Source organism: Spodoptera frugiperda, chromosome 23 (genome assembly GCF_023101765.2).
Source record: "Spodoptera frugiperda isolate SF20-4 chromosome 23, AGI-APGP_CSIRO_Sfru_2.0, whole genome shotgun sequence".
Classification (NCBI taxonomy): Eukaryota; Metazoa; Arthropoda; class Insecta; order Lepidoptera; family Noctuidae; genus Spodoptera; species Spodoptera frugiperda.
In genome coordinates this window covers 4,656-28,352 of record NC_064234.1, presented here as the reverse complement: position 1 = coordinate 28,352, position 23,697 = coordinate 4,656, and the positions used below count along the sequence as shown (strand labels likewise).

Genomic DNA, 23,697 nt, shown 5'->3' with positions numbered 1-23,697 from the left:
TAACTCAGGTAATAAATAATGTAAGTATTTAGTTTACCAGGATGAGTGAAACACTTGTCGTTTATAACGATTTATTGTACAAAACAATAATACATTAAAATGTACAGGTATGTTTAAACTTTTGGACTCAGGTCCCAAACACTGGACAATCATGTAATTATCCTTCCCTTGCAGACACCATATTGCTCGTCGAGGCGTCAGCACTAATAGAAATGACTCGACTCTAGATAAGCAAACTAGATTATAAGATAATAAAAATATAACAATAAATTAATGAGTGCTCTCAACTTAAGTACACATCGTCTATCGCACTGCTTTTGTCGACGGGCACCATGTAGTCTTTAATTAGAACAACGTAATATAACAAATTGATTAAACCTCCTAAGCATACTGTAGTATATACACATTATGAACAACATTATGTCCCCTCTGGTGAACTAGCGCAGGTGAGCAGGTGGACGGGGGGCGGCGCCCCGGCCCGCCTCGTCGCCGCATCCACCACTCGCGCCTCTCCTCCACCGCTGGCCCTGGCCTATCTAGCCTAGCCTAATTGTAGTCTTACGTGACGCGTTTTATAATTCGCACACATCTAAAGCCAATTAATATTACATCGGGAGACGAGAGCGGTAGAAGTAGCTGAGAGAAGCGGGTGAGGAACTATGATTCGGTGGCGTTTACCACTTGTCAATGACCACCTCGTTCGCTGCAAAACAACGAGAGTGTTAGTGTTGTGTGCGCTCGAGCGGGGGCTGCCGTCCGAACTTACTAGGTCTTATGCAGATATCACAACCGTGTCGTAGTTACATTAAATGTGTAGTTTCACTGCGGGATCACAACAAACAATGAGTGTTCATGGAATATGTGCGTGCAGTGGCGCTGCGACGGCGTTCCGGCGCTTACAGCTTCCACGTCGGCTGGGCTGGGGACACAAGGACAACACCACGTTAGAGCATGCGGGGATCGTGCGCGGAACACGCCACGGACCGTTCCTGCCGTGGCGCTACCATCAACCAACCAAGTTTTGCAATTTAAAAACAATCGTTTTGTTACTTACTTTGTAACCATTGTTTAATTAGTTTTGTGACGATACTTTATCGCTTTGGTTACCAATAAAGTTGTAAATGGTGTTCAAACTGTAACTTGCATGTTACAGGCTGAAGCACCATTTGCAACGCAAATCAGATCAAACTTGAGGTTGCAAAACTTGTTATGTCAAATTGTTAGGTAGGAATAGAAATAGTGATTAAAAATTATTTGTATGCCAAGGACAACATGGGGTACAAATACATAGGGTGGTATAGATTTCATAAACAAGGGACGTGTCATGTAGTGTCACTACTGGAGTGTGAAGGGAAATAATTCAAACATTAATATTGTTGACTATTTTAATATGTAAAATGTATAAACGACTGTACATTTCAATAAGTTAATCTGATAAACGCAACAAGTTCCAGGATTTCAAGGGGACATTCACAACAAAGGTTTTTGAGCATGCCCTTAATTGTGCAGTGTAAGAGTGGGATAAACGTTTGGTAGATAGTTGAAGAAGGCAATAGGTAGTTTCAAGATATCTCTATAGTATGCTGGCACGTCAATGTGCTGTGTTGGTGATATTGTTCGACAGGTAATGTGTGTTGCATATAGAAAAGACACATTAAATAAATAAACTATCGACGGCTGCATCCTTTCAATTGTGACAAATTAATTATTGTAGATTCGGAATAGGTGCACATAATTTATAATATTATACTATAAATATAATGTATTGTTAATGCATTATATAAAAAAAAAACTCACTGCACTCTTTATAAGTCATAAACCATGCAATGTTTACATGCAAATTTTATTATTTTTAATTATATATAGTAAAAATAAAACACATACGCACATACTGACCTTGTACCACACTTACTAACAAATTTTGGATCAGGTTTTATAAACTTAAAAAGTAATATTATGTCTCAATGGTAAAATATAATTGATATAAATGGTTATTTCAATAAATAGGAGACAACAAAAATTACATCAATTAATGAATATATAAATAGAAGTGCTATACCGTACATGGGATCATTAAGCCAATTTAAGTTTGTACATACATAAGACTATAATTATTGCTTTTTTTCAATAAATTATTGTGTCGTAAATAATGTAAAAAACATACATTTTACACAGTACAAAAATGTTAATAATATGTAATAATTATATTGAAACAAGGCTTGACATGATAATATTTTTCGATGTAATACATGAAGGTCTCATGTAGCTCGAGTAAATAGTTGAAGACATATTACTTGAGCTACGAAGGGTGCACATGACGGACTGTATATAGTGGCGATAGCTACAGACAAACACAATCAGAGTAACTGCCATCCTGTGGCTAAGTACTGCCCACTACTGCTGTGTAGCTTTCTGCCAGTCTATATATAGTCCACCATGTTCACACTAAGGCATAAGGTTAGTTCAGCCTAGGGACACATTCATAAAACTTTGTTAATTAATATTAGCTTAGATTAATAATAAGAGCGCTTCTGAGTACCAAACAAGGTTTGATATAAGAAAAACGAAATGCATATAGGAATGTTAAGAAGCGACCACAGTGAAAGGACAGAGGAGAAAGACATTCTTTTGATTACTACCTATGCTGAGAGAATAATTGTAACCACGTCCCTAATAATACACTTACGATAAATTACACTAAGCTAACAATGCACATTACTATCAATTAATAGTATGTTTTATAACATGTCTGCTGTCCAACTGGACAAGGTACTGAGCTATGTGCGAGTTCATTATATTATTATATTTGAATGAGGAGCTTTCATGCTACTGTATACAAAATGTATCAAATGCAATTAATCTAACTTATAAATACTTTCAATAAAACCAATTTTTGGTGTTTCATTAGTTAGCATTTATAATAATGAAGGTCTTCACAGCCTCTTCACATCAAATAAGTGTATAATATTATGTATATGTACTCAGTAAAAGGAAGAAAGTTGAACTCACAAATTTGTAAAAAAATGAGCTCCAATAAATTTATTGTCTCGCACATACAAAATGCATAATCACTAGAGCGGGGCGCAGTGCGCTGCCACGGCTCTGTAAGATCTACCTAAGCAGTACAGACAACTACACTTAGATCGCTAGTCCGGCGGCACTCACTAGCACTGTCACTCACATCGCAGTCCTGGCTGTCCAACACCGGGCCGGGGACGTGCACTGGGGGCACTAGGGCATCACTTCACACCATGTGCGCCAGAATTAGCATTCCAAACTGTTAGATGACTGAAACTGTGGTGAGCGCGGCTCAAAGTCTATCGGTTTCCACAGTTAAATTCCATGCGCTACCCACACCAGAAATAACTTATCATGAGAATAGAAAATGTAAACTGTAACATGAATAGAATAGGTGGGTGGCGCAGGAATCGGTAGGAAGGTATTAGATGTGAATCAAACGGGGTGGTGGCACGGCACACGGGGCGGGCCGCTTATAGGGGGCCGTAGATGATGATGCCAAAGAACACGGCCCACATGACCACAATCCATTGCATGCCGTCCAGCCAGTGCATCAGCTGCGAACGCTTCTCACCGTCGGAGATCTTGCGCGCCACGAACTTCAGAACCTCGTCCAGCAGCACCACGGGCACTGAGAACTTCATCACCGTCACCCACTCGTCGACGGACAGCGGCGTCACTTGGAACACGGCCTGTGAACATACCAGCGTTACTTGCCTGCCTCGACCTCGCCTGTGTCACCGCGGCTACGAGACTGTGTACTCACCGACAGCACCTCGACGTACAAGATGACGAAATGAAGGGTGAAGGAGAGAGCCATGGAGCCCACCAGCCACATGTTGGACCAGGGTGGCATGGTCACGAGCGACTGGTTCTCAGACAAACTGTTCATGGCGTTCAACATTTCAATTGTTACTAATACGGACAAGGCCATGGTCATAGGGTGAGGGTCAGTGAAGATTTTGCAGTCGATGCCCTAGAATAGCAGAAAATAATATTAAAATTAGTTTCAAATAATTTATCATTCATTCATTTCAAATTCAAGTTAAAATGAAATGAATATCAATTAAAACTTTACCTTGAACTCATCACCTCCACTGAGGCACTGTAAGTGGTGGGTAAGTTGCCAGTAGGTCATTTGTGGGCCGTAAGGAGAGTACATGAACCACCATGAGGCAGCGCCGACGGTAGCAGCACCGACGTAACCACCAATAGCCATGTACCTGGCGTAAATATGACATATGATTTAAGCAAGTTGCTCACTTCAAAACATTTAAGTCGAAGTTAGGAAGTGGTCGATTTTGTTATACCTGAAGAACAGCCATCCAGAGATCAGACCCTCATCAGCCTTACGGGGTGGTTTGTCCATGATGTCGAGATCAGGTGGGTTGAAACCAAGGGCAGTAGCGGGCAGACCGTCAGTGACAAGGTTGACCCACAACAGTTGTACGGGGATCAGAGCTTCAGGGAGACCCAGGGCAGCAGTCAAGAAGATGGAGACTACTTCACCAATGTTGGAGGAGATCAAGTAACGGATGAACTGCTTCATGTTGTTGTAAATGGCACGACCTGGAGAGTAGACGTAAAATTATTATATATCTGGTTTGTAAATCGACCAGAAGAATAAGTTCTGGTTAAGACAAATGCTTGCCTTCTTCAACAGCGGCGACGATGGAAGAGAAGTTGTCGTCGGCCAACACCATCTCAGCGGCAGACTTAGCGACGGCGGTACCAGATCCCATAGCAATACCGATTTCAGCCTTCTTAAGAGCGGGGGCGTCGTTCACACCATCACCAGTCTGTAACGTCATAATGAACATGTCATTGACTCCACAAACCACAATACTATTGCCGTATGTTCTAACAATTCTTCGATGATAATTTTCGAGTGCTCCAGTTTATAAACAGTGTTGCCTTAACGTAAACAAAACACTACCAATATGTATTGCAAAGTGTAAACATTCAATAACATTAGCGAATGGTGTTCCAGTAAATTATGAAGATATCGTTAACAATGTAACAGTTACTTTGCTTATTTGTTGATTCACTAACATATTTAGAATTTTGTGTTCATTTACAATAACAAATTGTGTTAAGTTTATTAGTCATCATACTTATATGTATTGTAACGAAAAAATGGATATGTTTCGTACCATAGCGGAGATTTCGTTCATGCTCTGCAAGAACTCAACGATCTTGGACTTGTGGGCGGGCTCTACACGGGAGAACAAGCGAGCCTTGGCACAGGCAGCGCGCTGCTCAGATACGGGCAAGTCATCGAATTCACGACCAGAGAAAGATTTGCCAGTGGTGTCTTCATCTTCAGTGAATACTCCAATACGCCTGCAATACATTTGCTCTGTTAAATCCTCAGAAATTTCACCATAGTATGTGGATGTCTTTGCATTGATAGATAGGAGGATGAAAAGGGATCGAACAGTTCAATAGTAAGGAAAAATATCATATGAACAATTTTTACCTGCAAATAGCTTCCGCGGTGGCTTTGTTGTCACCAGTGATGACGATAACTCTGATACCAGCAGCACGGCAGCGGACAATGGAGTCGAATACTTCTTTACGTGGGGGGTCCAACATGCCTACTACACCAACGAATGTAAGGTTGACTTCATATGTGTAGAATTTGGTAGAGTCTCCGAGATCCATTTCCTCAGGCTTCAGTGGGCTGTCAGCGGTAGCAAGGGCCAAGCAACGGAGTGTGTCGCGACCAGTACCGTACTGGCGGGTGAGGTCCAGAATGCGGTTCTTGAGGGTAGAGTTCAGAGGAACCTTAGAAGTTCCAACACGTGCGTGTGTGCAACGATCAAGTACACCTTCAGGTGCACCCTTAACGAACAGTTTGGGTCCATTGCCAAGACGAGAAGGCTTAAGAGGTGTGCAGTAAGTGGACATAGATTTCCTGTCACGGGAGAATTCAAGAGTGAACTCTTTCTTCCATTTAGTTTCGATTTCTTGGCGAACAACAATAGCGCAAGAGCGGCGGTCCAGTCCAGTCTTGGGGACGTTGAAGGGGTTCATTTTCTCGGCGAGGACAATAAGGGCGGTCTCAGTGGCTTCACCAACCTTTTCGAAAGCCTGTTTGAATTCGTTGAAGTCAATAGCGGAGTCATTGCACATAACGCAAATAGTGCCCAATTCGTGAAGAGTGTCGAACTCAGCAGCCTTGATCTTCTGACCCTTAAGGTAAACGTCGCCAATAGGCTCGTAGGTGGATCCAGTGATTTCGAATTCAAGGAAGCTGCTGTCGCTACCTTCGATCTTCTCAAAGATGAACATACGGGAAACGGACATCTGGTTAGTGGTTAGAGTACCGGTCTTGTCTGAGCAGATGACAGATGTGCAACCAAGGGTCTCCACAGAGGGCAGTGACCTTACGATAGCGTTCTTCTTAGCCATACGCCTGGTACCGAGAGCGAGACAAGTGGTGATGACAGCGGGCAGACCTTCGGGGATAGCGGCGACAGCCAAAGCGACGGCAATCTTGAAGTAGTAGACGGCGCCCTTGATCCAGCTTCCGCCGTGAGCGGGGTCGTTGAAGTGACCGATGTTGATGGCCCATACAGCAACGCAGATAACTGAGATGACTTTAGACAACTGCTCACCGAATTCGTCCAGTTTTTGCTGCAAGGGTGTCTTAATCTCCTCAGTTTCGGACATTTCTGTACGGATTTTACCGATGGCAGTGTTGAGACCAGTGCCGATGACCACACCACGGGCTTTGCCAGCGGCGACATTGGTACCGGAGAAGAGAATGTTCTTTTTGTCCTGGTTGACGGCGCGGGGGTCGGGAATGGCATCAGTGTGCTTGATGACGGAGACAGACTCTCCGGTCAAAATGGACTGATCAATACGGATAGTGGTCGAGTAAATCTTAATGAGACGGATGTCAGCGGGGATTTTGTCACCGACTGACACCTCAACGACATCACCGGGTACGATTTCTTTGGCTCGGATTTTCTGTACACCGGATTTGTCTCCTCTGACTACTTTACCCATTTCGGGTTCGTATTCTTTTAAAGCTTCGATGGCGGATTCGGCATTTCTCTCCTGCCATACTCCTACTACAGCGTTAGCGATTAGAATAAGTAAAATAACAAAAGGCTCTACGAAGGCGGAGAATGCGTCTTCGTGTTCTTCAAATAAAGCTAAAACCTGTAAGATAAAAACGAAATGGTTAAAAACTTAGCGACGTAATTGAGGAAAGCTTCAGTACGCAGCTTCGGATCGGGAAATACTTACGAATGAAATAATAGCGGCTAACAGCAAAATCTTTACTAAAAGGTCATCGAATTGTTCCAGGACTAACTGCCATATACTTTTGCCTATAAGAAAAAAAATACAATTAGTAATATTACTAATTTGTTAACTAAATTTAGCGGATTAATGTTGAGACAGTGATATATTTCAGGAAAGGTTTCACATTAAAATTGTGCAATTATTTATTTAAAACACTTTATGTGTAATTTAAAACACACTGGCGGAATTAATAACCGAATGGCATTCTTTACCAGTCAATTGCAGGGTGATGCAGAGAAGTGTTACAGTAGTTTTTAAATTAGTGTCAAGCAATCTAATACTAAACATTGACACAAAATGGAATTTTGTCCATGTTTTGAAAATCTGAGGACAACATTCAACAACACATTCGAGGTAAACAAGCAGTGTCTCACGGCAATGACTTGATACCTGTATTAATTTTTTTGAATTCATATAGATTTGGAGGGTTTTACACGTAAAATCAACAATTCAAAGGACAATTTGTGGTTTTTAATTAGCTGTGGTAAGTAATCATATTGCGTATTAATACTTTGGGTAGGTACTGCCTCATTAACATACAATCGGGAATTAGTCTATTTAGTATAGTATTTCAGTTATTAATAGATTCACTGCTTAGTCAAATATTTATAGATTTCGACTTTAAACGGATTTTACTGCGATTCACTCGCAGTAGATAAGGAATCGGAATATTGTGTCGTTTAATGTGGGTCAGTCAGTGGTTAGCGTTGAAATATTTATCAAAATGATGCGCTTACCCTCCTCCGCAGGCAGTTCTGAAATAAGAAAAGAACCATAATTAGAATTTTGAATAAAAGATCAAAGGAGTTAATGTAGCAGGCGATAAACTAGTCAGAACAGGCATGCGATCTATGTCGGCAGTTACGAGCGTACATAAATACACTAGAGCAGTCGGAGCGAAAGGCACCGGCTGCGGCGCCAGTAGCCCGGCACAGAGGTTTCCGATCAACGATTTCGGCCAATAATAGTGACGTCATATGCAAATATCTACTACGTGTTTCAACATCGCTGGTCGGTGTCTACTCGTTCTATACGAGGCTCATTTTGATTACCATGTTATCAGTATTAGTACGCTCTCAAACCGGCTTCTACTTATTCGGATACTGCGCAAAATCCAACAATTCCAAAACAAAGTAGACCACGTGTGATAATATTTACAAGCACGCAGCTAATCAAGGTACACAACATGGTGCGATAGCAATTTATCGCACTTCTTTGATTTTAACTAAGATAGTTCCATCTTTATTAGGTATCCTATTTTAAACGCAGACGTACTACTAAATTGTTCGGCACACACAGCAGAATAAAATAAAATTAAAGACAATAATAAACTAAACTATTTTATTAAAAGATTTTGTTCCTAAGACCTTGTGTATAAAGATTTCTAGCATAGTACTACTACAGTTGTCATTACATATTCACGTAGAAGGTTACGTGTTAGCATTTGGTTTACTCAATGTTAGCATCGTGCCCTACAAAAAATGCCTTTGTGACGTATGTCTCGAGCGTTTATTTATCTCTAGACTGTAAGTAATTATTTATCTGTTTAGTAAGGGTCGAGGAAACTATTTTTGTTTGTGCGACATTCAGATTTTTTATCGCGTACATTATTTTAATCTGCGATTGAAATAGACGATAAAGTATATTTTGGCACAATGTTGTTTATGATTAAGTAGTTGCTGGGCAGTTAGCGGGGCACGTCTCTGAACCGTGCGCGACCTGCATGGTGACCTCAAAGCGCGCACTTAGTTCCTACGTAACAATAACGTCTCAAGCGCACTTTACTAATACGATCTTCTATTTGCCTAATAACTAGTACAGACATAAATTGACAAATCGTGACGTTCATATTAAACGCTTATACTTACAATTAGAATATCCTCCCGTGTCGTATTTGGGAGTATTTAAGTGGGAGCTCATTTGAATGTGTATTTCGCAATGACTTTTTGGACACTGCGCAGATAGCGACCAAAGGAAGTGTATGTAGAATCAATCTAATGTTTTCTATGTCTTAATCGTGTAATCGGGCAACGTGCTCTAAGTCAATCGTATCGACTCTATTTGCGTACGCAGTTCGACTGGCCGCCACGCCGCCATGACTAATGTAAGCAATTAGTCAACGCATCGATATCGCCGTGTCAGCATCTCAGCTCACCGGCGGTCATCAATAAAACTAACAACGGCACATAAAATCGCGAGGACGCCCATACGGTTAAGTGTCACGTCCTGGACAACCCACGTCAAAATAGCGTACATTGTATACGTGACGAGACTGTCAATACTATAACACAATACATGCATAATATACCGACACGGAACATCCACTCCATAAAGATATCAATTATATTGGTTTCTTCTGTCTGTAAGAGGACAAACTTTAACAGTTTATGAAAACAATGGACAAGGAAAATTAGCTATTTCAGCGTTGACATTATAAATAGGTTGTGAATATTATCAGTTGCAATAGTAACAAATGGATGACCTCAACCGGCGTACTATGTATGTACTATGTACATAGGTAAGTCCAGTTTATCCAAGGCGTAAGTGGATACATTTAGAATACGTTGAAGAATTCAAGTATTTGTAACATAGGTTGGTAATGGAAAAACTTTCTAGGCGATAGTGGAATAAGGTGAAAGTACGATAAAGAATGGACTGAGACGGTGTTTTCTGTTTCGCGACCTCTATCAGATAACTTTAGTAGTTTTTCAACGACCTCAAAAAATGGCAAGAAAAAACCACGACGAAAGTATCTCTTTGTCAACTTGTCTTCTTTAAATTAGAGTGGAATCAACGGTTTCGAGATTCTTTTCAATTATCTTTTCTGTTTGCACTATTTTGTAAAATAAATAAAACTTATAGACTGCCTAATAGAAAGCAATACAATAAACTTGACGTGACCTCATACGCCGCCAGTAAATATAGTGTAGGAAAACGTTAGTGTCTTTACAGTTTGGTGGTGAAAAGATAAAAGAATTTTCTAACAGATAAAATATTGGAACGTGCAATGGTCGTGTGGATCGCGCGTCAGCCGCGTTCGTAGACGCAATCCGCCAACGTAGATCGTCCAAAATAAACCTGGGTACCTATATAATATTTCAGCCACTAGGCACTCGAATCTCGCCGCGGGAGCGGTCGGCATTCCCGGGCTAGCCGTACGCTATCTACTCCTTAATGCACTCCAGCACTTATAATTCAACACGCTGAAGATGACGCAGAGCACTTCGACATTCCCTTTAGACAGATATATCTATGGAGAATGAGAGAGAGCATAGTACGGTGGCGTAATCCTGCGTCATGTGAGAAATTTGCAAAAACACCCCACAAAATATTAAAATTGGCTAATGAACATAAACGCATTACAGATATAACAGTTTATCGGTGTCGTTTTATCGGAAGCTACTCGTGTGATGTTGTTATTACATACATTATGTTGGTTTTTATGTTTCGAGGACGAATGATTAGTGAACGAGTATCGGATAACCATTGAGTTTCATTAGAAGCAATCGGTCTTATTTAATTTTGATAACTATTTTCTATATTTAGCAATTGGAGTACAAGACCAGGATTAAGAATACCATCGGAGTATTTCTTACAAACATTATGTTAAAATTGCAGAATTAATGCCTATATTTGAAGATAAATTATTATCGATGGTGTAACAGAACTATGAGATCAAAAGTGGAGTGGAAATCTTTAATGAACGAACGTTTACACTTGTTAGTTTTTTTAACGGTGGCCATACACGTTAGGTTTTACATGAAGGTTTTGCCCTTGCATGCAAACCCTAGCGTGTGTGTGATAAAACTGTATAGTTATCATTACAATACAACGCGGATATGCCTGTACATTTTTGCGGTTAAAACCGAACCGAACCAAAACCTAATGCGTATAACCACTGTAAAATCCAAAAGTTGTGTAGTTAAATGAAGTGCTGCGTGAAAATTATAACTATCGTAGAAGAAGATATTGCTGACTTATGTTTAGAACTTTAGGTAAAACAAACTGACAGAGATCTGAAATTTCGAGGTTAACTGTTTAAAATGCTTTGAGTTTCATAAAGCAGACGTGAATGAGAAAAGTAAATAATTTTAAAGCAAGTCTAAGTAAGTAATGCTACTGACATAGTTTTGTTTTTAAAGTTTGTTCTCGCCAGGTTTCGTTTAGTTATTGTGACCGCGCCTGGCCGAGTAAAGTGACGTGAAGTTTATGTTTTCCGCAGCAAAATAATCGTCAGTTGTACGAAGGCGAGAAAATAAACAACTAGTCTCGCGGGATCTCGCGCAAGCCGCGTTTTTTTTAACGGTGTTATCATCACACCCAGTCTACACAAGTGAACGGTGATTTGGAAGTGATGAATAATACAGTTGACCGTTATGATGCTCCCTACTGAATGCTAACAAATTACTATTAAAAATAAAAGGATCTTATAAAATTGGGACATTACTTCGTAATGCTGGTGTGCAAACGTGTGCAATTGTTTTAGAGCCAAACGGTATTAAACATAAAATACTAGGTACATACAGACCAATTACATTACCTATGTGTCTAGTTTATTATCATACTGGTTATCGACGTACTCCATGGCAAACTTCTATTATCTAGAAGGCACGTTGTTTTAACGAAAGACCAAGGTGTTATAAGTAGGTAACATGAACGTTGTCACGCGTGAGGGTCCGTCCCCAGTGGCCTGTGGGTGCACACGCACCGCTGACAGCCTCCATCGCCTCATTGGTGATCGACCACCTGTCCCCACTATAAATAAACCACCGTCGACGCACCTACCCTTTGCCTCACCGAGTAACACCATCGACCTGTTCGTCCTATGACATATACATTTTTAAACCTGTTCTCAACTAACAAGTATGATACGTCATAAATTTTAACATACGTCATTAGAATTTATAATAATGAATTAATGCGTCTATAAACTAATACAAGATCTGTGAACTTGTTCTAAATACCAACACCTTATCGGCACTACCTACAAACAAGATAGATAAAGGATTATATTTTTCTACTTTGTGCCAACAAAGGAAATCTCTGTAAATGTTTTCAACGCTAGACAAATATTAATAGTATTAAAATGTTACTAGTACTAACATAAAAAATAAACATGTTTCCTTATTATATTGAAACACGTAGCCACGTAGGGTAAAGATTGCAAAAGATCTAGTTTTTATACTATCTCGTAGCTGTTCGCAAATATTTAATTGGTGACTTAAAGATAAAACTCCCATTAGTATTAGTGTCAATAGTAACGACCCGTCCTGGGTTATCATAAGGGAAACAGGGCAATGAAAATGAAGTATTTAGCTAGCCTGTGAATAAAATAAAAGAGTTTTATTGTATTGATAATAAGAAGGATGACGAGATTGACAGCATGGATGCGCTAGGGAAGATTGGACCTAATCAAGGAATAAAATAAAAGTATCTTAAAAGAAGAAACTATAAGACTTGATAGTCTTTAGCATTCCTACGATGCGCTAAAGGTGTAGTTTATATATGTAGATGTAAGCGTTTGCAGCTGAAGCAAATCACGCGAGTATTACATTAAAAGTATAATGTAAACAGAGATTTTCTGTACAAAGCGTATGTGCGCCGTTCATTATGAAAATATTCAATAAGGATTCAGCGTTATCTGCGTGCGATTAGCTACGGTGTACGGCATGGGGAGATTACTTAGGAGTTGATTCATTTACACTTCGCCCGCAGTCCCGGATATTTGAATTAAAACTATAATTAAGGAAATAATCTCTCAGTGAAGCTGCCGTTTAAGTGTATCATGTTGGCCAAAGTATTAACTATTCCAATATATTGTCTATTTGAGTTTTTTTTCAGTAGATATTGATTACTATAAATATTTCTTAATAGAACAGTTTCCTCAGTATTTATGTTTTATGCTTAATATGAGAGTTATCATTAGAGTAGGTAAAAAAATATATAAGTACCGCAATTGGTTACATGGCTAACAATTTTACAATGGAAGTCAGTTTTCATTGCAATGTTAAATTGAAATTGCAACGGAAATTTGAAATGTTGCTACTCAATAAACTCAAAGGACACAATAAATTGCTAGGATGCAGCTAATTTCCTGAGCATTACCTTAGATTGGGTGAGGTAAGAGAGCTAGTCTTTGGTATAAAAAACCAACATCTTTTAATTTGCATTTATGAAACTAATCATATATTTTTCCTCAATAGAATAATAATAAAACAAGTGGGCATTTGACTGGTTTATTTCTAGTAATTATTAAATCAAATGATAAATTTTCAAAGAGATCAGTAGCTGAAGTTATGGGTAAACCAGTAAACTATAACTTAAGTAATAATACAGCAGTAATACTGTTGTCACCACAACTACTTAGATTAACTTGATAAGGAATACTTATCTAATTTAATAAATTAATAATGATTGCCCTAATGAACCTATACAATTAAATAGCAGTCATTTTAAACTTCTATTAAAACATTTATTATATTTTTTCTTCCAAGATGTGTATTGGAGTGGGAATGTCCTCGATAACTTTGTTATTTTTATCTCAAAGAAGTCCTCATCTTTCCATGATTAATGATTCACGGCCAAGTCTAAGCGTCTGGCAAAATATCAAATGACCCTGACTGATAGCCTAGGAAATTATTTAAATATATCATTTAATACTGCTGCCAAACCTGATTACCGAGGAATGGGTACTATATAAAAGCATATAACATTTATTTTGTCATTCGACTATCAGTAGTATATGATAATATTTTTATTTTAATAAAAATGTAGCTTTAAAAACTATATCACCCCAACTAACTTCAGGCTATTCATAAACTAACAATCTGTAGTATAATAATACATTTACTTAAAACAATGGACTATTTACTACCATTAGCATTTAGCAATACCATCCTCATTAAAGAGAAGCAACATTTTATGCAAGAAATCTGGCTATACAAAACAACTTCTGTATGCATATTAATATGTTAACCAGATTTGAATTAAATTGTTATTTGATGATGTCACAGCCTAACACAGAATAGAGCCAAAGATTTTGACTGTCAGATAATTTTTCTACTGCAGACTAACTTTATAATCAATTATGTAGCAAATCATAATAATTTAGACCTATAATTCAATACATCCTGTAACTTATCTGTCGTGTTGATTTTCTACCAACATAGCAGGATTAAACAACTGTTCTGAATAGTTTACCAAATTCCGAAAAGCGTATATGGAAGTGAAGTAAATTTTGTTTACATGTTTCCAGTAAATATTGTACTTACCATTTGGCCCATATTTATCCTGATTCCGTTTAACTTGATCTGGACTAAGGCCTTTGTCTGGGTCGGTACCGAAGTACCCTAGGACTTCATCCACGGATTTCGTGTGAGCGTCCTCCATGGCGGAATATCTACGTTGCCGTCAGTTCTAAAAAGCAAGAACAAAATATAGGTTAGAAATGACGAGTCATCATTATCAACTTGAAAGCTTTGAGGTTATGTTGCTATTGAAAGACAATTTAAAAAAAGATCTATTTTAATTCATTATACTTGTAAAGATTTGAAACGAAATTAAGAAAGTTAGAAAACAAAAATATTATTTTTATCTTTCACAAAAGTGAAACAGCTCCTTGAAACTAAAACTACGTATTTTTTTAAATAAAAAAAAATTAAGAACCGGATTTTGACGACTACAGATATTTAATTCCACTTTTCTATTCTTATAGATATCAGTAAAATGGGAAGACTATTAAAGTTATTAGATTTAACGAGCTATTTCCTAGATAGCAAGCACCGTTTGACCACTGCACCACTCACCACAAGTTTTTTTTATACATGAGAAGTGTCTATCTTATTTAATATTCCACTTATTTTTAGCTTTAACTCTTACTTTATACAGTTAATATTACTAAAATTTGTACTAGACTAATACTTTTTCTCGTAAATATCATAAACGACACGAACACGTATCTAATGCAGCCGTCATTTTTTACCAAACTGACGTAGAAGTAGGATCGATCGTAGCGCCACCTTTTATGCGATCTAGAAACTATTTTGGTCAACTGAGAATCCTTTTAATTAAAAATGTTATATATTCGCTTCTTAAAATTCGATATGGTAATAATATCTAAATGTTAGTAAAAGGAATCATGAAATTATTAGCATTTGGGTAATTTGAAAACTTATTATATTTTACGATCATACATAAATGTGGAGCTATGCTATAGGTCGGATTTGTACCACGTGACGCAAAGCTATTTTTGTGCCATAGGCGCCTACAAAATGCGGTATTTTTAAATTTCTGAAATTTGTTTCGCGTTATGTAACACTTTTATCACTTATTTATATTCACTAATTTCCTTTTGAAACTGGTATGTCACTTAATTTGCACTTGGGGTTACTACACTCACGGTTGTTTGGTTTTATAGTGGTATTATGAAACTTACTGGAATATTTTTTTTCGACAGCGTCGGGAAGGAAAGAAGAAATAAGAGTGGCGCGGGAGATGTTTTCCCGCCGCGCCCCGAGTAGTGACTCCCGGGCGAAGAGCGACGATTTTAGAGCGGCGCGGGCGCGGTGGAGGGACACCGTCGGAGATTTCTTTAATTATTTTGGCAACAGTACTCGATGGCACAGTCGAGTCGCTTTCCAGGGTTGCATGTCGCACGGCGGCCGTCACCGACCGTCCTATGATGATCTTTTTATAGCGGTCGCTGCCCGGCTCGAGCTCCCGGACCTTGTTGTATGATGGTTACTTCTGTTTACGACTATTAAAAAGGTTTTCCTTTTTTATTTAATATTTTATTTATAAAGGTTTTGCCATTGAACCAATTACACCGAAAGAGCTTTCAATAATCGTCAATCGACCATGGCGGGAAGGATAAAGCAATGACTAGCGTATATCATGTGTTTTATCAAGATAAGCTTGTACAGAACAAACATTAACTTATCGGTTTTTAAGTGGATTTCAGTTATCATTGCGAAATTAAGTTTTCAGGCCGTTTTCTGCATCAGTAGCTTTTGTGTAGCTGGGCCCTTCCCTTGACGTCAGAAGCATATTCTTGTAGCAAAACGAAATAATTATTTGTGGATGTTGATTATCGGGTGGATAATAATTATTGCTGTACAATTGGATCGTGGCCGACAAGTCGACATTGGTGTTTAGGTACCTGCTGTTGGCAAAGATAAACTATCCAATGACGCTGATCTATGATACTGAATATTTTCCCATCATGTCTTCGCCCAACAGATGGACGGATCAGTCATAATCAAAATGATGTACTAGTAAATATAATCAGGCTGTAGGCGGGATTGCATTGAATCTTTTGACCACGAGGCTTGAAGTGTTTACGCCAATATGCAGATACAATCAAGAGAATTAGACGTTTCAAATATTTACACCGTCATCGTAATCGTAGTAAGACTTTAGACGTTTAGACGTTCTTAATTATTAGGTAGTTTAATGACATGAGAAATTAAACGAGATATTAATCAGCTAAATAAATGCTTACCAATATAATAAAACTGACCGTTGGCAAAAGCCTTTACATGATTTGTTTGGTAATTAAGTGATCAAAACATTAGTTTTATATCTTAGCGTTTTTTCAATTAGTTTTATCAGAAAATTTTGTTTGACGTGTAGTAATTATACTAAATACATACATACGTACGTGTGACGTCTTATGTCTAATGAGAATTTAAAAGAACGGGTTTACGATATCGATTTCACGACAGCCACGGAAAAATGTCAACCTTGCGTGAAGTACTTGGAATATATTTAGAGAGTGAAAATAGAAAACCGCAGGGAAACAGCTGAATGCCAATGTTAACGTTTATTTTAGCGTCTGAGTAAACAGCGTTTTAAAGAATACTCTAGGCATCTAACTAGGTACATCATTTGATAAGCGTTTATGTAAAAGTGATTAAGCACACTAATTTGACTTCGAAAATAGCGATTAGTGAGCAAATAGTACCGAACTGAAGTTCATGGAGTTAGTTCAGTGACTATTAAAACTTTAAAATTACCCACGCTAGGTAATAATTCTTAAAAAACAACTTTTTATAGATCATAAATAAGGTAGATCAAAGACCTTTATGCTGTAACGACAATGTAAGACTTCTCTCTGTGTTCCAGTAGGACTATTTGTCAAGTCATTCGTGTAACCGTTGACTGCCGGAAATCTAACGGGGTTCTTATAAAAATACTATTTAAGTAAACTTTTTTTTTTTAATACTACTGAAAGTTATTTGTTGATGGAGCTCTTAAAAAACCAAGAGTAACTGTCGCATACTGATGTTTAATTAACTTTCTTTTAAACTAGTAACACAGATTTTTTATACTGAACTTTATAGTAAAAGTTACAAAAATTGAAGTTAGGTGTTACGGAAAATTTTCCAAACTTATTGAGTAATGTTTGGTTATCTCCAAATTACGTGGATTTACACACGTGTAAAAACATTAAAATGATACCAACAGATGGAAGAAGGGTAAAGGTTGGTAAAAGTAGTCCAGTTGGAGTAGTTTCCTAATCTCACTTGTGCAACCGCTGATTGAGAACAGCACTCCAAGTCAATGTTCCCTTTGATCCGCAGATGTGCATCGATTTCTGATTGATAGTAATGGATGCTCATACATGTGAGCTGGACCGGATGACCGGCAATAAATGATCGCTACAGCTTTAACGAGCGATTAAAAATCACTCTAGCTCGGCTAGCGTACTATTTTATAGCCCATCAATTAATATACACGTTGTCCGATATTTTCGAACCACTTCGTCATTGTTTATCAAATTATTTATATAAAATTGGAACACTTAAGTGTAATTAAAGCTGGAATTGTGTTCATTGTTTTCTTGTATTTTGAATTGTTTATACAGTATTTGAGGTAAATCAGTAAACACACTTTTTCAGGTAAAATTCGGTTCTTGGTATCCTTAAGACATCAATGGATTTGGGTCAAAAGCGTATGGCACCGTTTTACTTTAATGAAAGTAGCACGGTTATAATTAATCATCAATTTAAGCGTGCTTTGCAAACTCTTGCCTTTTATGACTAATTAAACTCAGTAATAAGACACATGTTTTCCATTAAATCTTGTAATTATTATTTACTTTATGATTTAGAGCTGTAGGAAGCTCAATGTCGTCTATTCCGCCATAAAGTTTTAATGGTGCATCATATCAATTATGTTTATAGAACATGTAAGTTATGGGTAAACAATATGTGTAGTATTTTCGACTGTTGTTTTATGGTTTCCCACATTACCTCGTTATTCGGTTCGCGACTATCATTCGTGTTGAAATGCAGGTAGTATTGCAACACTGCGTGTACGCATCCGACCTAGTCTGAGATCAATGACTGGCGATGTGAAATGAAGAAGTAGGTTTTGTTGATGTTGGCACCCGGTATAAATAGTATGCAATTTTCTGCAACTAAGCATCCGGCAGGTTCTAATGTGTTCCATTCAACTGAGCCTATTATTATCACGCATGTTTTCACTACGCTTATTACAACAAAATAACGGCAATTTATACAGATTGTGTTTTTTTTGTTTGATACTCCTGTGTAGGAGTAATTTTCCCTTCATTCCAAACTAGCCCTGTTTATTGCTACCGCACGTTAATGAATCAATATTTACTTTGCTAAATGGAAACTGACGTTTTGATAGAAATTATATTTTCATTTTCTTAGGACCAGATGTTCGTTTATGAGTCGGTCTGCTGTGATAAACAGAGATAGTCGCTAAGCAAGATTGGACTTTGATAGTACCTACGTTCCAGATATTATAGTTTGCAGATTACAGCTGAACTGATTACGTATTTTGTATTTCATGGTGAAAGAGACGTTAAGTGTTTGACGTGTTTGCAGCTTAATCTTTTGTAAATGTCCATTATGCGGCGGACTGTACAAAATAATATAAACCATATTTAGGTCACGTTTTATAATCATAATTAATGTTAAATGGGCCTTAAACGTTCATGCGTATTAAACTACTAACGATGTTTAAGAACATACTCAACAACACGAATCGGTAAAACGAGCTTTTAAAATTCCTAGATAATTTAACGAGCACAGAGTTGCGGTAAATATATTATTCCGATATCAAATATAGTCTGCGCACTGAGCCATATCGTAAGGCTATTCGTCATCTAAAATAAACGGTCGAAGGTAATAATCAAAATAGAATTATCGTACTGAGGAGTGTCGTAATCGTCTGCTTTGGCAGAACTGACTTGCGGTTTTTGGCGGACTACACGGATTTGGATCAAGTTCGCTATGCGTGTTAAAGGAGAAAATAGGCGGGTATAGACAATGCCACGGCGGCCTCGATCTACTTGCCGATGATACTTGAATGTCAACTTGTTTAACGCTAGTTATACGTACAATGAATCATAAAGTATAAGAGAAGTGTAGAAATATACAAACAGAAATCCAGCGGTCATTGTTGAACGCGATTGATTGTGTGTTGATAGAAATGCTGGAGATGCCAATGTTTTGAGTATACAAAGTTGTTTTAAGAATCCGTCTACTCAGCTATATCTTATACACCTTGTCAGTGTGTAATTTATAAAAACAGTTGGTTATTGTTTATTTTCAATTTTCAATTTTACGGTTTAGTAAACTTTATCTTTCAAGATATGTGATATTTCTTTTCTATTTGTATTGAGGAATGTACATTCGCTTTCATTACCATTTATTTTAACATTGGCGCGGGCGCATGAGCTTACTGTCCCATATGACATCTCGCGAGGGTCACGGCATGTCGTCGAGTCGTTTAAAAGACATTTTAAAATACTGCTACGTATTTATGTAACGTTTATATTGTATCTCAGAATATTTAATAATGTTTATGACGGTGTGCATTGACGTCAGAGTATATTAGGTGCTTTGTTAGAATATTTGCGGTTTTACTATCTGAAATAAAGAGTATTTTTACAGCTGTCTGTAACTGTGTAGAACACGTCGCTATCTGGTTTCAAATTATGGGCCTCCATTTCATATTTTATTGGAATTATTGTTTCGGTGTTGTTTAGGTTTATAACTTATTTTTTTGGCTTTTTTATCTGATACGCTTTAAAGTAAGGCATTGAATCTTTTCCCACATTTAGTTGTATATAGAGCGAAACAAGCAGTAACATGACATTTGACCGTCCATAGTTTTTGCAAATTTGTAAATAACGAGCAAGTGAGCAGTATGAGTCTCCCATGCCAACGCGTTATTTGACGTAGTGGATAGTCGAGTGGTGCAATGATCGGCCATTAGAATTCCTTACAAAAATATATTCAGTAGGCACGTAATAACTAGCACAATAATCTCGATTCACGTCATACTGAACAGTTGGCGGCCGACCTCCATCGAGATGTTATGAGTTTTAAATTTATTGTTACAATTCTGTTATTTTGTCACAAGCCAGTATTACTAGGATAAATGGGATTAACAAAAAGTTATGGTTAATACTATTTTACTTATACTTCACCATCAATTGATATCACTAGATTCATTTAAATCTACTTCCCTTCTAGGATTTCATTAAGTGTTGTTGTTTTAATAATACCACCTCAATTCATTTTCGTTCCTGGTAACACTGGCTTATGTAATCAAATCTGCGTTTACGTTGGCGCGGTTGTTATTTTTCAAGACGATAATTTTTCACATCTCGCTTTTATCGTATTCGCACTGAATATGTCCGTTTACTCTTCAAATATGAAAGCACATTCCGAAAGTGGGGTAACACTGAACAGTCACTGCACAGATATCACAGTCCTCCGTGGTGGCACCGGTGGGAACAACTTACCGTATCACTTTATCACTTGGTCCCTTCACTGGTATGTGAGATACATAAAAATGTATTATTTGTTTTGTAGGTACTATCGAGTGGAGGTTGCGCGCCCCATGAGGAAAGCGTCGGGAGTGCGCGCGCCGGGCGCGGGAGCAGATTGCCGCCCTCTTTTATAAGCTCCGTTGTGGGCAGCGGGCGTGCTGCCAGCGACCACACTCTTGCAAACATACGCACTCTTGCGCCGCATGCCGTTTGAGCATGCGTAGCTCTTAACAACCCGTAATAGAATTCAAAATAGAACGAATATTATTTCTTCATCTACAGCGAAATGTTGCTAGTTCCGTAGTCACTGATAACATTTGACGTTACCTTTAATTTACAAATTACTACAAGTAAAATGTACATCATTAATTGATGGTTTAGACCTAAATTGATCTTACTGTGACGAGAGGTAATTAGTTCTCGTGACGTAAGTATTTTAATTTGAGTTTGTAGGTAACATATTATAATTACATTGTAATAGTAGTAATTGAATTGTAATAGTTATTTGAAGGGATTCCGCGTTAATATGCTACATGGAACTTGAATAGTTTAGTGCGCTACGAAGTGCTACGACGTAGCAAGCGTCTATTAGGGTCTACATGTTGTATTACTTGTTATATTATATTTAATTAAAACCTTGTGACAATATCGATTTGGTTAATAAAAACTTTATTATCAAGGATTTTGATATTGAGATAATACTACATATTTACATAATCAACATTAACAGTAATCATGTTCAGTTAAGTTATTCGGTTTTAAGTCTTCGAACCAAAAGTGTTTGCGATTTAAATGAAGTTAATTAAGTTAAATCTCTAATTTTAATTCACTAATTTTCTCAGCGGTCGCGAAAGTTTGCATCCATATATGTAAGTGTAAGTGCCATATTATACATATGTAAGTGCTACGCCGTAGCAAGGCGTAGCAACTTGTGAATTCGAAATCCTATGGATAACTTTGAAGACTAATAGTTATTTATTTTAAGCAAATTATACTATGATACAATTATAAAACGCGACACGCGTTTTATTGCCAGGGTTAAACAGAGGTTCACTTGCATATTACGGCACGTAATGCCATTATTGTACAGGCAATATACACCCATTTTTCATCATTTGTGTTGTAAGTCCCTTGTAATAGAATAAGAATACAATTATATCAAATCATTAATCAATTATTACTGTTGCAATCGATGCGTTCATAGCAAAGAAAATATAATAGTCCTAAGCATTCTAAGTTACATATATTAAGCTTTCACTGTACAGTTCATTGACTACAGATTTTTTTAGTATTCTTTCAAATTGCTGAGATATAAATATTGAGATAACAGTAATATCCGAGAATCTAACTTCAGACCTCTTGACAAACGAGGCAGTCTTGCAAGACGTATTGTACACAATAATATTACAAAATAATTTAACAGTACATATGCTGCGTAAGAATCATACGTACTTCGATCAATCAATTTACATAGCAAATCAATCGATTATGATAATAAGACAATTATCGGGGACCGCTGGATGATATTAAAGCCATCCTTATTGAGGACTGAATGAACTCGACTTGAATAATAAGTACCATCCAATTTGTATTGAAATATCTGTCTATACCCTGTTCTATACTCATGTTATAAAGAGGATAAATTGTATGTATGTTTGTAAAGGCTTCACACAAAAACTACGGTACTGGACCGATTCCAAAAATTCTTTTACGATTAGAAAGCTGCATCTTTACTGAAAAGCATAAACTATATTATAACATTTTTTGTCACGTCACGCAGATGAAGCCGCGAGATAGTTTAGTCATACATAATAACATATAACACTGTACTATGGGTCTCATATACATAAGAGGAATTGGTATAATGCACGCTTGGGTGGCAGATTGAAGTTTAGAAAGAAAAAAAAACATTTATTTCACACGCAAAAAAACTAATGACAAGTATGTACAGTTTATGCAAAGGTTTGATAATAATAATTATTATTTATGTATTGTACGGGTGTTATACGTATGTTCTAAGTCTGCGCTAAAATGGGACCAGTTCAGGTATGTGCAAGACCTTGGCCTTGCACTGTAATCTACTGGTCCCAAGTGACTCACATTTAAAAGGTTCGGGTTTGTCAGTGAGCGTTGCTACTCCGCGGTCACTGTTAAATGTGTACAGTCTTTTCCGTAACTGGTTTTCATGGCACCAGTGGGAAGAGTTGGGTCATGATAAATTTCTACAGTTTTGTCACCACACGCCCCTATCTTCAGCAAAACTTGGCTCAGGTTCGACAAAGTAAGAGAAGTAAAAGTAAGCGAAGTCGTTTTTCCATTTGTGTATAGCAAATACGTGAAATGAAATAAAAATTACACACTTAACCCTCTCATAGGGGTAGGCAGAGACAACGTAACACCAATTGCTACGAATCTTGCATACCTCAAACGTTGGCAGAAAGCGGGCTGGGTTGGTAATATTACAGTAATATATCCATTTGGGATTCGAAAAAATACAGACGTATGTAGGTATCATTATTATACTTATGAACCTACCTAATTGAAGTGTATGTTGT

The 23,697-nt window shown here is 37.6% G+C and overlaps 1 protein-coding gene across 14 annotated transcripts; it reads right to left on the bottom strand.

Annotated features, from left to right (window-relative positions):
- Positions 1-54: 54 nt before the first annotated feature.
- On the bottom strand, positions 55-21,369 carry LOC118266866 (calcium-transporting ATPase sarcoplasmic/endoplasmic reticulum type). Of its 14 annotated transcripts, none has more exons than XM_050702881.1 (13): positions 15,525-15,733; positions 15,138-15,362; positions 14,604-14,748; positions 8,070-8,087; positions 7,276-7,358; positions 5,498-7,188; positions 5,172-5,361; positions 4,670-4,817; positions 4,329-4,587; positions 4,097-4,241; positions 3,785-3,994; positions 3,593-3,710; positions 55-919 (listed from the first exon to the last, which is right to left on the bottom strand). In XM_050702881.1, exons 3-13 carry the CDS (start codon positions 14,719-14,721, stop codon positions 897-899), a joined length of 3,003 nt encoding a protein of 1,000 aa, XP_050558838.1. In that variant the 5' UTR covers positions 14,722-14,748; positions 15,138-15,362; positions 15,525-15,733; the 3' UTR covers positions 55-896. The 14 variants fall into 14 exon arrangements, 13 of the variants coding, with proteins under 13 accessions (XP_050558838.1, XP_035436355.1, XP_035436354.1 ...); XR_004782903.2 differs by lacking the exons at positions 15,138-15,362; positions 15,525-15,733 and adding an exon at positions 21,116-21,282 and having other exon boundaries at positions 479-703; positions 767-919; XM_035580462.2 differs by lacking the exons at positions 15,138-15,362; positions 15,525-15,733 and adding an exon at positions 21,116-21,369.
- Between the last annotated feature and the right edge of the window lie 2,328 nt (positions 21,370-23,697).